Source organism: Grampus griseus, assembly GCF_964374135.1.
Source record: "Grampus griseus genome assembly, chromosome: 14".
Taxonomy (NCBI): Eukaryota; Metazoa; Chordata; class Mammalia; order Artiodactyla; family Delphinidae; genus Grampus; species Grampus griseus.
The window spans coordinates 88,113,078-88,125,959 of record NC_139008.1 but is presented as its reverse complement, the minus strand read 5'-3'; the positions used below and the strand labels follow the sequence as shown (position 1 = coordinate 88,125,959).

The 12,882-nt window shown below is 66.0% G+C and overlaps 1 protein-coding gene across 9 annotated transcripts in view; it reads left to right on the top strand.

Moving 5' to 3' along the window:
• KCNQ2 (potassium voltage-gated channel subfamily Q member 2) overlaps positions 1-12,882 on the top strand; it is a gene marked incomplete at both ends in the record, with an annotated part of 49,768 nt that overhangs the window by 28,951 nt on the left and 7,935 nt on the right. For 3 of the 9 annotated variants that reach the window (XM_082670077.1, XM_082670073.1, XM_082670076.1), the window contains 4 exons: positions 176-205; positions 4,792-4,860; positions 5,718-5,747; positions 9,811-9,864. In XM_082670077.1, coding sequence (XP_082526203.1) covers positions 176-205; positions 4,792-4,860; positions 5,718-5,747; positions 9,811-9,864 — 183 coding nt within the window. Of the gene's footprint in view, positions 1-175; positions 206-4,791; positions 4,861-5,717; positions 5,752-9,810; positions 9,865-12,882 lie in introns of all 9 variants that reach the window. The other 6 variants (XM_082670079.1, XM_082670078.1, XM_082670075.1 and 3 more) reach the window with 4 other exon arrangements.

Below are 12,882 nucleotides of genomic sequence, written 5' to 3'. Positions count from 1 at the left end.
ACTGTGCTCTCAGCCCTCCGGCCGAGGCAGGACTGACCCTCGTGCTAATTTTCTTTGTTCTGTTGTTTCCCCCACTTTCCTGGACTATTTTTTTTTCATTTTCTTTTTCTTATCCCGTTCTTTTAAAATCTTTCATTCCTTTCCCTTTGTGTGTGTGTGAAAACACTTGAAAAAGCTCGCAAACTCAAACCTACGGGGCCTCCAGGTAGGACTGCATGGGCGGAAAGCGTGTGGTGTGGTTCTGTTCTGTTGGGGACTGTTCCGGGGCCCCCCCGAGCCCACCCTGCCCAGCCTGTGGCCCCGCCTGGAGCCACATGTGCCCTCCTCGCTCCCCGGTTCCCTCTCCCGACCGCCCCTCCCCACCAGCTGCTTTCTCGTGCTGGTCTGTCTGTCCAGGTGTCCTCCGTTCCTTGTCTGCTTCCTGCCTTGTCTCAGTGGCTGGGGTCCCGCCCCACGGGCCCCACTTACTCCCAGTGCAGAGGTGGTGGAGATGGGGCATCAGCCATCCCAGCTCGGGGGCACCCCGGCCAGCGGCCCCCGGTCCTGGAAGGCAACTCTGGGCTTGGGGTCTCCCTCTCTGCATCCGCCCCCCGCCCCGAGAGGGAGACGTGAGGCCCTGGGCGGAGGGGGCCTGCGGTCCATCCGTGTGGCCCCACTGACCGTGTCTGCCCCGCACGGCTGTCTTCCTGCTGCACTTTCAGTCTGGGGCCCCGTGCCCAGACGGGGGCGCTGCACTGCTCCACAAGGGGCCCTGTGCCTGGGGCCAGGCCCCTTTGTAGGCCCTGTGCTTCCCCTCGGAGTGGTGGTACCGTGCTGCGCCTCCCGTGGCGCCCTGCGTGGGAACCGTGTTAGGAAGGTAACCCCTCCGCTCCCAGGAGAGAAGAGGGTGCCGTGCTGGGCAGTGTAGGGCCAGGCTCCGGGGGCGGGAGGGTCCTGACCCCTCGGCATCTCCGCCCCAGCAGTGCCTGCCTTTCACCGTTGGCCACGGGCCCCACGGGCTTCGCTCAGCAGAGGGTGGTGGTGGGAGCAGCATATCCTCCCCCGTCTGCTGGCCCTGGACCCCTGGGGCTCCAGGCTGCCGGGCAGTTGGGGGGACCCTGCTTCAGAGCCCGACAGGCTCCTCCCAGACCCGGTGGCCCCCTCGGTCCATCTTCTCCAGAAGCCCCCCATCCCCTGACGTCTGTGGAAGCACCCCATCCCCACCCCGGGCCTGGGGGCTGGCCTTGTCCTCCGGAGGTGTCTGACCCCAGACTAGCCGCTGCTCGCTCCTGGGGACGCCCCCCAACGTGTCCCCCACTCCCATCGCCCACTGCACCCTCGTCCTCCACGACTGGGGCTGTGTGTGGCCCTCACGTGCGTGGTGCCTGCGCGTCTCTGTCCGCGGCCCTGCCCGTCCGTGTTTTGTCCCCTGCCTCTGTGTGTCCAAGGCATGACGTCCAACTGTGTGCCCCTACCCTGGACCTGCGTGTGTGGCGGCCGAGTGGGGCCAGCTGCCCAGGGTCTCTGTTCCAGGCCCCGTGGTGGGTGGCCAAGGGGGTGGGGAGAGCAGCTCTGTCCCGGTGTCCAGTCCTGGGGCTCTGCTGCGCCCACGGTGTGAGCCGACCTGACCGCGCAGGCCTCCTGCTAGGTCTGGACCTATGAGGACAGGAGAGACCTGGAGGGGGAGTGGGGAGGGGAGAGAGAGGGCTAGTGTTCCCAGGTTCCAGGCCTGGCCGGGCTTGGGCGGCAGAGGGAACAGAGGGGCAGGGCCGCCCCTGCTGGCCCTGGAGATGGCAGTGACTGGGGCGAGCCCGGCGGAGGGGGCACTCGGATGGGCGCTAGGGGGCGTGGCTGGGTAGAGGAGGGGTTGGGAGGGACCAAAGCAAAGCCAGACTGGCAGGTGGGCGGGGGCGGGTCAGGGCCAAGGGTGCAGGGGGGTCACAGATCCTCCTGTTTCGGAGACAGCGGGCAGTGTGAGCAGGGGAAGGACAAGGACACATCACACGAGGAGGCTGGGCATCCAGGGAGGCCCAGGGAGAGGAGGACACCAGGGACGTGGGAGGGGACAGGAGGGAGTGAGGGCTGGAGCCAGGGCTGTGTGTGTGGCGGGAGGTGGTGCTGTGCACCGGGTGAGGGTGCCCAGGACGGCTTGGACACAGGTGCACAGGAGGGACAGGGGTCCCCAGGCTCAAGAAGGCCGGAGGCTCAGGATTGGGTTTGGGGGTTGGTGGGGAGGTGTCACAGAGCAGGTGAGGTGTCACAGAGCAGGTGGGGGTGTCACAGAGCAGGTGGGGTGTCAGAGAGCAGGTGGGGTGTCACAGAGCAGGTGGGGGTGTCACAGAGTAGGTGGGGTGTCACAGAGCTGGTGGGGTGTCACAGAGCAGGTGGGGTGTCACAGAACAGCTGGGGTGTCACAGAGCAGGTGGGGTGTCACAGAGCAGGTGGGGGTGTCACAGAGCAGGTGGGGTGTCACAGAGCAGGTGGGGTGTCACAGAGCAGATGGGGTGTCACAGAGCAGGTGGGGTGTCACAGAGCAGATGGGGTTGTCACACACAGTGGGATGTCACAGACAGTGGGGTGTCACAGAGCAGGTGGGGTGTCAGAGAGCAGGTGGGGGTGTCACAGAGCAAATGGGGGTGTCAGAGAGCAGGTGGGGGTGTCACAGAGCAGGTGAGGTGTCACAGAGCAGGTGGGGGTGTCACAGAGCAGGTGGGGTGTCACAGAGCAGATGGGATGTCAGAGAGCAGGTGGGGGTGTCAGAGAGCAGGTGGGGTGTCACAGAGTAGGTGGGGTGTCACAGAGCAGGTGGGGTGTCACAGAACAGATGGGGGTGTCACAGAGCAGGTGGGGTGTCACAGCACAGGTGGGGGTGTCACAGAGCTGGAGAGGTGTCACCGCAGGTGGGGTGTCACAGAGCAGGTGGGGTGTCACAGAGCTGGTGGGGTGTCACAGAGCAGGTGGGGTGTCACAGAGCTGGTGGGGCATCACAGACAGTGGGGTGTCACAGAGTATGTGGGGGTGTCACAGAGCACGTGGGGTGTCACAGAGTATGTGGGGGTGTCACAGAGCAGGAGGGAGTGTCACAGAGTAGGTGAGGGTGTCACAGAGCAGGTGGGGTTGTCACAGACAGTGGGATGTCACAGTGGGGTGTCACAGAGCTGGCGGGGGTGTCACAGAGCAGGTGGGGTTGTCACAGACAGTGGGGTGTCACAGAGCTGGTGGAGGTGTCACAGAGCAGGTGGGGTGTCACAGAGCAAGGTGGGGTGTCACAGAGTAGGTGGGGTGTCACAGACAGTGGGATGTCACAGACAGTGGGGTGTCACAGAGCAGGTGGGGTGTCAGAGAGCAGGTGGGGTTGTCACAGACAGTGGGGTGTCACAGAGCTGGTGGAGGTGTCACAGAGCAGGTGGGGTGTCACAGAGCAAGGTGGGGTGTCACAGAGTAGGTGGGGTGTCACAGACAGTGGGATGTCACAGACAGTGGGGTGTCACAGAGCAGGTGGGGCGTGACAGACAATGGGGTGTCACAGAGTATGTGGGGGTGTCACAGAGCAGGAGGGAGTGTCACAGAGTAGGTGGGGGTGTCACAGAGCAGGTGGGGTGTCACAGAGATGGTGGGGGTGTCACAGATCATGTGGGGTGTCACAGATCATGTGGGGTGTCACAGAGCAGGTGGGGTGTCACAGAGCTGGTGGGGGTGTCACAGAGCAGGTGGGGTGTCACAGAGCAAGGTGGGGTGTCACAGAGTAGGTGGGGTGTCACAGACAGTGGGATGTCACAGCATAGGTGGGGGTGTCACAGAGCAGGTGGTGTGTCAGAGACAGTGGGATGTCAAAGTGTAAGTGGGGTGTCACACAGCAGGTGGAGTGTCACAGACAGTGGCATGTCACAGAGTAGGTGGGGGTGTCAGAGAGCAGGCGGAGTTGTCACAGCAGGTGGGGCTGGGTCAGGAAGCAGAGACCAGGGCCTGGAAACACGCAGCGTCACTGATGGCGTGGAAGCTGTGTGAGAGCCTAAGGTGGCCAGGATCCACTGGAGGAGTTGGGAGTGGGGTGGGGTTGGGGTCAGAAGTGTCCCCAGACATTGTGGGGACTCGAGTCTTGGGTGAGTCTCCTGCAGCTGGAGGTGGGAGAGCTGGCCTTCCCCAGGAATGTCCCAGGGGTACAAAACCCTCCCTGGCATCCCAGAGGGACTGTTCACCCCTCGGCTTCCTGGCCGGTGGTCGCAGCACTGAATGCTGGGCCGGCAGGCGGGCCAGGCGTGCGGCTGTCCTGGTAGGTGTGACTGCCTCTGGGAAGAGGGGCTCGGAGCGGGGCCAGGCCAGCCGTCCAGGAGGCCCGCTTGCAGCCCTGTGGGCTCTGCCCAGCACAGTCATTTCCTGTGACCTCGGCCCCACTCAGCCTTGGTAGAGCGAGTGGCTCTGTAGAGAGGGGTCTGGGAGCGCCACTATGTTGGGGGCTGGGTTTGCAACTGTGCTTCCCCTGAGGGTGTTCAGGGATTGGGAAGGGGGAGGGCGGGAGCCCCTGTCCTCCCTGCAGGACCAGCCCCACACAGGCATCCCCTCTAGGGATGGCCCGGGCCCCGCGCACTCCCAGGGCTGAGGCCCCCGGGAGGATGAAGACAGTGCCCCAGCCCCAGAGGTGGGGGCCCGGGCTCCCTGGGGTCTGCCGCCGCCGTGCACTCCTCCCCTTTTTCTGCCTGTGACGGGCACAGCCCGTGTCCCCGCGTGAGACACGGATGCTCGTGAGAGCTGGGCTGAGGGCCCCTGGGGCTCTGGCGGGCGGGGGCCCACTCACCTGTCCTCCTGCCGCAGACTGATCCCGCCGCTGAACCAGTTAGAGCTGCTTCGGAACCTCAAGAGCAAATCTGGACTCACCTTCAGGTGAGCGGGGGCGCCTGGGCTGGCACTCGGGGCACGGCGTCTCGGGGCCTGGCAAGGGGCTGGCAGCAGCAGGATGCTGGTGGTCGGGCTGCCGTGGGACCCGGTGACACCGGTGGCTTTCCGCTTTTGCTGACCCCGGTCTCGGCTCCCATCCTGAGGGCGGCCGGGTGCGGGGTGGGCACAGAGAGGGGAGCTCCACGTGGGGCCAGGAGGCTGGTGCTCTGGCCTGAGGCGGGAAGAAGAGTCCAGCCGTGCACGTCCCTGGAGCGTCGGGTGGACACACGCGGCGGCACCTGCTGGCTCTCCCAGTCACAAACCCCGCGACTCCTCGAGCGCTTGATGCGTGAGGGGGGTGCGGAGGAGATGGGCTGGGCTGCAGGAGAGGGGAGGGGAGGGTGCCGTGACCAGGCCTGTTTGCCGACAAGGAAGGGCTCTCGGTGGGCGGAGCGGCCGAGTGGGTTGAATGGTGCCCCCCCACCTGCCCCGCAAAGACACATCCATGCCCTGGAACTGTGAACGTGACCTTATCTGGAAAAAGCCTTCGTGGGGGTGATTGAGTGAAGGACCTCAGCCGTCCTGAGCGTCCATTGTGGAGGAGCTTCCTCCACACTTCCTCTCTGAAAGTTTGTTAATGTCGGTGATTCTGATGAAAGCGCGTGTCCATAAACACGGGGCGGTAGCGACCGCAGCCTCAGAACTTCTCGTGACCCCTTCCGGATTCCCTGTCCCCTGGGACCCGCCTCCTCCGGCCCCTCACACGCAGCCCCCGGCCTGTGGGAGCTTGGGGGGTCCTCTGGGCTGTGCACGGGGTCGGCCCGGAGGGCTGCCCGCGAGCAGGCTTGTGCTTCTGTTTGCAGGAAGGAGCCCCAGCCGGAACCATCCCCAAGGTCAGTGCCACCTGCTCCCGCTGCCTCGGCGCCTGCCCTGTGTCCTCGGGGGGCGCGGGCTGCCTCCGGGCTGTGCATGCGCCTGCGTGCTGCTGAGGGTGGCGCCCTGCCTGCTGGTGATGTGGGCCCTTAAATCACGCTTCCCGTGGCCACGCCCCTCCCCAGGCCCCGGGCCTGCTCAGCAGCTGAGGGGCAGCTCCTGCCCTCCTGTGACTGTAGCACCGCGGACTGGACGCGGGGGGCTTCCGGGGGAGCAGTCCTACCAGCTCCAGCACAGGGCCTGGGCTGTTCTGAGCCGAGGGCGACCCAGGTGGCCACTCCCACGGGGTGTCCCCCCGACACTGCAGGTCAGGGTCAGACGGCGGGAGGAGGGGCAGCTCTGAGGAGGGGTCTTCGCATCACCCCGGTCAGGTCTCGGTTTGTGGAAGGTTCTCGAGGAGTGGGAGAGGGTCCCCTTCGGGGCAGGGTCTCCTGCCCTGCTTCGCAAGCCCTCGGTGGGGACCGGTCTCCCCCTCCCTGGGTCTGTCCAGGCCCCTGCGGTTCTGTTTGCTTTAGGCGAGCTCGAGGCTGGGACCCCAGATGGGGACTCGCAGGGATCATTTCTGCTGGAGGCAGAGGAGGGATGGCAGCACCCTGCTGTTTTCCTAGTGTTGGAAAAAAAAACCCAGACCAGTTCACAACGTTCAAGTTGGTGACCTCCAGCCCGTCCGCGTATCGCTGTGTACCTCTGAGCTCAGGGTCCCCCGGCGCCCCGTCTACACCTGCAGAGGGAGCCCTGTCCCCGAGGCCGTGGGCCAGAGACGCTGCCTGCCCACATTAGTGCCCTCCTGGATCAGAGGCAGCTCAGCTGGCTGCCCAGCTGGGGAGGCGTTGGGCTGAGCCCACCCTCGGCATCCATCGGAAGGGGGCACGTGTCCCCACCCCCACGTCCCCAAAGGGGGCTGTCAGCTGGGGCCTGGGGTCGGAAAGGTCGGCAGCGCTTCTGCCCCGAAGCAGCCCAAAGAGCAGCAGTGGTGAACCCCTCAGACCTGGACCAGAGCGGGTTCAGCCCAGGCAGCGACCTCTGTTTTCCTGGGCAGGCTGGGAGCGAGGGGGCCCGACGCAGGGCTGTGGTCAGGGCGGGCGGGGAGGGGCGTGCAGCAGGGCCTCGCGTGCTTTGTGGGATCCCGTCGGTGCTGCCATCTGCCCCTTCCGTGAGCCCCGGGACCCTGAGGCCGGGGAGGCGGCGCGGCTGCCCGTGGCTCGGCCGGGGTGGGCGCCTCTCTGGCCCTCGGCGCGGCCCGCCCACCCGTCCGGCCCCTCCGGCCTGACGCGGCTTCCTGTGCTCGTCGCCCTGCTTTATCTCCTCTCCCGACAATTTTCGTCTCAGCCTCTCTCTCTCTCTCTCTCCTCTCCTGCCCTCCCTCCCCCAATCTGGAAAATCTTGCCTGCCCCCCAAGTGCCTTTAATCATGTCACTGCCCTTCTCGGGCCCCTTTCACGTCTGCTCTGTCTTTGGGGATGAGGTGCTGACCCTGAAAGCAGGACTCAAGGTGAGGATATGCGGGAGCCCCCCGGCTCTCCGGCACGTTCTGTGGCTCCCCCCGCCCCCCCGCTTCCTGCTCCTCCCTCCCTCCCCTCGTGTCCGTGTGTCCCTGCCTGTGACCCAGCGGCTTCCCCTGGGGGCCCCGGGCCGAGGCCCTGGGACAGAGGCCCTGCCCCTCCTGGATGCACACCGGTCAGCCAGGAAACAGGTGGCATTTCTGTTCCCTGACTGGAGCAGCCGTGAGCCCCTTTGTAGCGCCCAGTGCATAGTAGGTCTGCAGGAAATGAGCCTGCCACAGGACCCACGGCAGGGTGGGCCTGGCCCTGGGCTGCCTGGTGAGGGGACCCTGTCCCGTGAAGCACAGGTGGACGGGGTGGACGCAGGGACCCTCCCTCAGCTGCCGTGAGAGCCCCGGTCCTGGCTCAGGATGGGGGCGCGCCCCGTGGCTGTGTGGGCGTCACACCAAGGTGTGGGGCTGGGGGCGGGGCAGGCGGGGGTCTCAGGCTGTGCTGCTCTGGGTGTGGCTCTGACCTGCCCTTTGACCCACCCCATTTCTGACTGCCCCCGCCCCTCCCATGCCTGGGGGAGCCCCTGTGCCCCAGCCGCTTTGCCCCTGTCCTGTGGCTCCCCTCTTCGTCGCGGGGGGCAGTGTGCCGTGTTCGGGTGCGTGTCTGTCCAGTCTGGTCTTGGTGAGTGTCCGTGGGCGCCTCTTCCACCCTCTCGAGCCCGGGCCTCCGGGCTTGCCTGCCGGCAGTTCTGATGGGGTGAAGCTCCACTTGGCTGCTGTGGGCAGGAAACCCCAGCGCCAGCCTGGAACCCAGAGGCAACGGGCTGGAGTTGGGGCTCCTTGCCCCCCCGCAGCAGAGGGGCAGTGCTGGGGGGGGCCAGGCCACCAGCAGCCCACCTCCCCCCGCTCCGTCCCACTCTCAGGCCACGCTGTCTCATGCCGGAGCCGCTGGCCGCGTGAGGCTGTTTAAGTTTTCGTTACAATTAAAGACAGTCACTGCGGTTAGAGAGCCTCTCCCCGTCTCGTGCGCTTGGGAGCCAGGCGTGGGCGGTCACCTAGGAAACGGTGGGTTCGGCGGTGCTGGGCTGTGGGCGGGCGAGCGCAGCGAAGCTGGTCAAGGTGGGGGCTTGGAAGACCCCGCTCCGCTTGGTCCTCTTTCCCTGGGGAGGAGCCTCCGGGTGGGGCGGGGCGGGGCAGGCCTGGGGACCCCTGGGGGGAGCTGGCCATGGGGATCCGGTCTTTAGGCTCCTTATCTGTCCTGCAGGCCCTGGTGGGGCTGTGGCTGCCTCGGGGGTGCACTCTGGAAGAGAACGTTTGCCCTACATTTGAGGGGCTCCTGCTGGCGGGGGGTCCAAGTCCTGGGGAGGTCTGCCCCCATGTGGGTGCGCTCGGTGGACAGCTGGACCCCAGCTCCCTCCACCCGGGGCCGACCTCTAGTTAGTTTTGTTCTACAACCCGAAGTGACTGGGGAAGGTCCCACTGGGGAAGCACGCACGCTCGCAGGGGACTGCGTGCAGGGCGAGGCCGGGGCGGCCGAGCGAGGGCTCCTTGAGGAGACTTGACCTTGGCTTGCTGGCGTCAGTGGGGAGATCCTTGTCTGGACGCTGGCAGGTGCCGTCAGTGTTTACGTGAACGTGGGGACACTGAACACGTTTGTGAGTCGAGACCGCTGGCCGCGTCTGGGTTCGTCAGGCACAGAGTTTGAGAACCGCGGTCTCAGAAGCAAAGGTGGGGGCAGAGAGCGAGGCCCCGGGGAAGTGAAGGGTTTCCTGAAGTTCTTGCTGGTTCTTCTCATTTTTGATTACAAGTTTTCAGGTTCTAGTGCAGAGCTGAGTCTTGGGCCTTTGGGGAGGTTCTTGGGCAGGGTGACCACGGGCAGCGTCTCCTGAAGGGCCGCCCGCAGGTCCGTCTCTGCCCTCAGCACGGGGTGGACTTCACCCAAGGCCCGACCTTGGCGGCCCTTTCAAGTCCAGGAGCCCCAAGCCCCCTTCTCCTTAGCTCCCCTCCAGGGAGGGGCAGCCACTGCCTTCTGGGTAAACCGAGGCCACTTCTGATCGGGCCGCTGGCTGGGTTGGTTTGTGAAGCCGAACTTGCACGTTTTTCCTCTGAAACGTGAGCTTTCTGGAATCCTGTCCCTCTAGAACCAGCACAGCCTCAGCCCATGTATTATTTTTGTTGTTGGCATGAATATAGCAAAAAAAAAAAAATAATACATCTTTTGAAAGACATGGCCCCAAACTGACGCTGGAAGGAAAAGGTATTTTTGGAGGAAAAAACTGGGATTTTTTTTTTTTCTCTCCAAAAATAGGGACTACTTTTTTTCCAGGCCGACGGAGGACTTTATGCGCGGCTCCCTCGTTCTCCTCGCTCAGACGCGAACTCTGTAGCGGGTGCGGCTTGAGCACAGAGCCGCCCCGGGTGGTTGGTGCCTCGTGTCCCTGCGCCTCCTGCCCGCGCGCCCGGCCCAGGCTCCCTCTGGTCGTGTTGGGTCGCCGGCGCCCCCGGGACTAACTGTCCTCTCCTCATTTCCAGTAAAGGCAGACGGTGCACAGAGTCCCTGTGTGGATGCTGCCCAGGACACGCTAGGTACCTCAGACACGTCGCTCGGACGACCATTGCTGCACGGCTCTTGTCCCCCTCCCGCTCCAAGCACTTTGCTTATTAGAGGTTCTAGATGCGCCAGGGAGAGGCTGCCGCCCGCCCGGCCCCCCAGGCCCCGATTCTGATTGGCAGCTCGCCTCCCGGCCCCTTGGTGGAGCCCTAGGCCCCCTCTGGCTCCAGACGACCAACCGCCTGGGTGACGGTGGCCATGGAGCTGTAACCCCTTTCCTTCTCCCCATGCCAAACGATGCCGTGCTCCAAGCAGGAGGGGGGCCGGCCAGGGGCTCTGAAAACCAGAAAGGGCGCCTTCAGGGGCCTGACTGCTCTCCCGCGAGCCTTTTTTCCACGGCTCGTCCATCTAGCACCTCTGCTACGCACGGGAGGGCCGCTGCCCTCAACCCGGAGCCCGCCCGCCCGCCCGCCGGGAGGCAGCTCTGTCGTGTGTGTGCCCGCTCCCCGCGGTCCTGGCACACCAGACACATCGGAAAGCCAGAGGTCCATGGCTCCCCCTCCCACGTGCAGGCCTGGTTTAGGGCAGGCTGGAAACGGGTCGGTGAAAGGCCGCCCGATCTCTGCCCCGTGGGCTCCCTGACTGCCGGCACGTTTCCTCTCTCTGTCCCCTCTCTGCTCTCGGGGGTGTGGAAGCGTCTGTCCTCTTGCTTGCTCTGGGGCCCCCTCCTGCCCGCCCCTCCCTGCCCCGTGCGGCCCTGCAGGTGCTGGCAGCTGCACTCACCGGTCATCGTGTGCATGTGGTCCGTGATGGCCCCGGAAGCAGGGGTGCCGAGCGGCGGGCGTGGGGAGGGGCCGGGCAGCAGGGTCGGGGCTCCAGGGCGGCGGCATGCTTGCACATCTGCATCCGTGCATGCTCTGAACCCTTCTCGCCCTCGAGAGGGGCCCGGAGGGTCGCCTGCCCCACCTGCCCGTGCTGCCTGTGTGTTCCCGACGTAAGGCCCCGTGGGGGAGGCTCTTGCGGCCCCGGGAGGGGAGATGTGGGGCCCCGGCAGAAGCCGTCCTGCTTGCCCAGAGCTGGCGTCCAGGGTGCTTCTGGCCACAGGCTGGCCGGTCGGGTCGGGGGCCGTGATCAGGCTGCCCGGGAACCGGAAAGGCCAGAGGTGCCCGTGGCCGGGCCAGGAGCCCAGGCCTCACTTGGCCCTGCCGTGTGCGTCTCACGGACGTCACTTCGTCCCCGCCCCCCCGCCTTCCCTGGGCGTCCGCAGTCCAGCGGTGGGCCAGGCGGCTCTCTCTGGACGCCGGCTCCTTCCCCGCTGAGCTGGGCCCCGGCCGGCCGTGCAGACCAGGGTGCAGCCGCGCTCAGCCGGGGCCCCCGCTCGCCTGTCCCCGTTGATGGCTGGTGTCACTTGCTGGGAATTTGCCCTGGGGAGGGTAGCAGGCAGGGGAGGAGAGGCTGGGCCTCGCTTTCTCCCCAGACCCTCCTGAGCTTGGCCCTGGCCCCGTGTCAATGCCCCTCACTTGGAAGGTGGGCTGGCCCGTGCTCTTTCCTGGGGGCGGGCTGCCGGAGCCCCGTCCCGCGCATGCTTCTGTCCTTGGCTTGTGAGGTGACGGAGGGTCTCTCTCGACACCTGCAGGACCGTCGGCGTTCGGGCACCTGGAGTTGAGGCGGGCCTGGGGTGGCTGGGGGCCGCGTGCCTGTGAGCCCTGAGCTGTGATGAGCGTGGAGGTCCAGACAGTCACCCGTGGCCTCCTCCAGCAGGGCACCCCTCCCCGGTCTGAGCAGTCTGAGAGCCAGGGACGGCAGGGCCAGGCCAAGGCCAGGGAAGGCTCCTTCCTGGGGCTCTGTCATCGCGGTCCGCTGCGTGGGCCCAAGTTCTGGGGGCCCCAGCAGTCCTGGCTTGGTGGGGCCCTTGTTTCACGGTCTCCCTGGACCAGCTGGTGGTCTCCTTCGGGAGCAAAGGGAGGAGAGGGTTATCTTCATAGCAGCCTCCACAGCCTGGCTCTGCTGCCTCTCGGTCCCCCCGTCTGGGCCTCGTGCCGGGCACAGCAGTCACAGGCTGGCGGACCCCCGGCTCCTGTGTTCACGGGGTCTCTGAAGGAGCCACCCCACTGAGTGGGCTCCACGCCTCGGGCCTGAGAACCAGCACAGATGGTCTTGGCTGCCTGGGGGCTGGTGGGCAGGGGCAGGGGCACCGGCCTGGACCGCAGTGTGCGGGCTGGCCGGACCAGGCCACGGGCTGCTTCTTGTCCACGGTGGGTCATTTCTGCGCCGTCTAACGACATGTCTCTGCTGTGGATCCCCTTCGGGCCGATGGAAGCAGCTGACCCGGGCCATCTGCGGTGGGGCTGGCGCTGTCTGAGGGATTAGCTGGTGGTGGGAGCTTCCCAGCGACAGCAGAGGCCCTGCCAGACACCCATGCGGGCTGGTCCCAGGCCCCAGGGCGGCGCAGAGGCCCCTCGGGAGGTTCTGAGTGTGGCCCCTGAGTGTGGTGGCGTGAGTGGGCTCATGGGGGCCTCACTCTCCTCCTGGGCAGATGGTGGAAACTGTCCACGGGAGGAAATGAGTGGCCGCCTGGCCCCGGGCCTGACCGCACCCTGACCAGAGACCGCCCTTGTCTCCTGCCTGCTGCCTGGAGGGTGTTAGAACCAACAAACGTGGGGTGTCAGACCCGTCTCCATGGTTACCAAGAGACGGGGCAACGAGGCCCAAAGACCCTCACGGGGCTGTGGCTGTACGGCCATGGTCGCCCCCTGTCTGCGGCCTCGGGCCGGGGCTCGGCCGGCACCCGTAGCATCCCTCTGGAAGTGTGGACGTTCCGTTCCTGGCCGTGTCCTGGCGGGGGGTGCAGCCTGTGCGCCCTGGGTGGAGATGAGGTGGGCAGACCCTGGCCCTCGTGCTGCTCTCCGTGCTCCCCGCCCCCCGACCTGTTTCGCCAGGCAGCTCCCTGGGGTTCGGCCGAGGGGCCCGGGGGCCAGCTGCAGCCCTCACCCTCCTGACCTGGGGCGGTTACGGGGGTGGAGGGCAGGCACGGTAGCTGCTGGAGTGGCCGG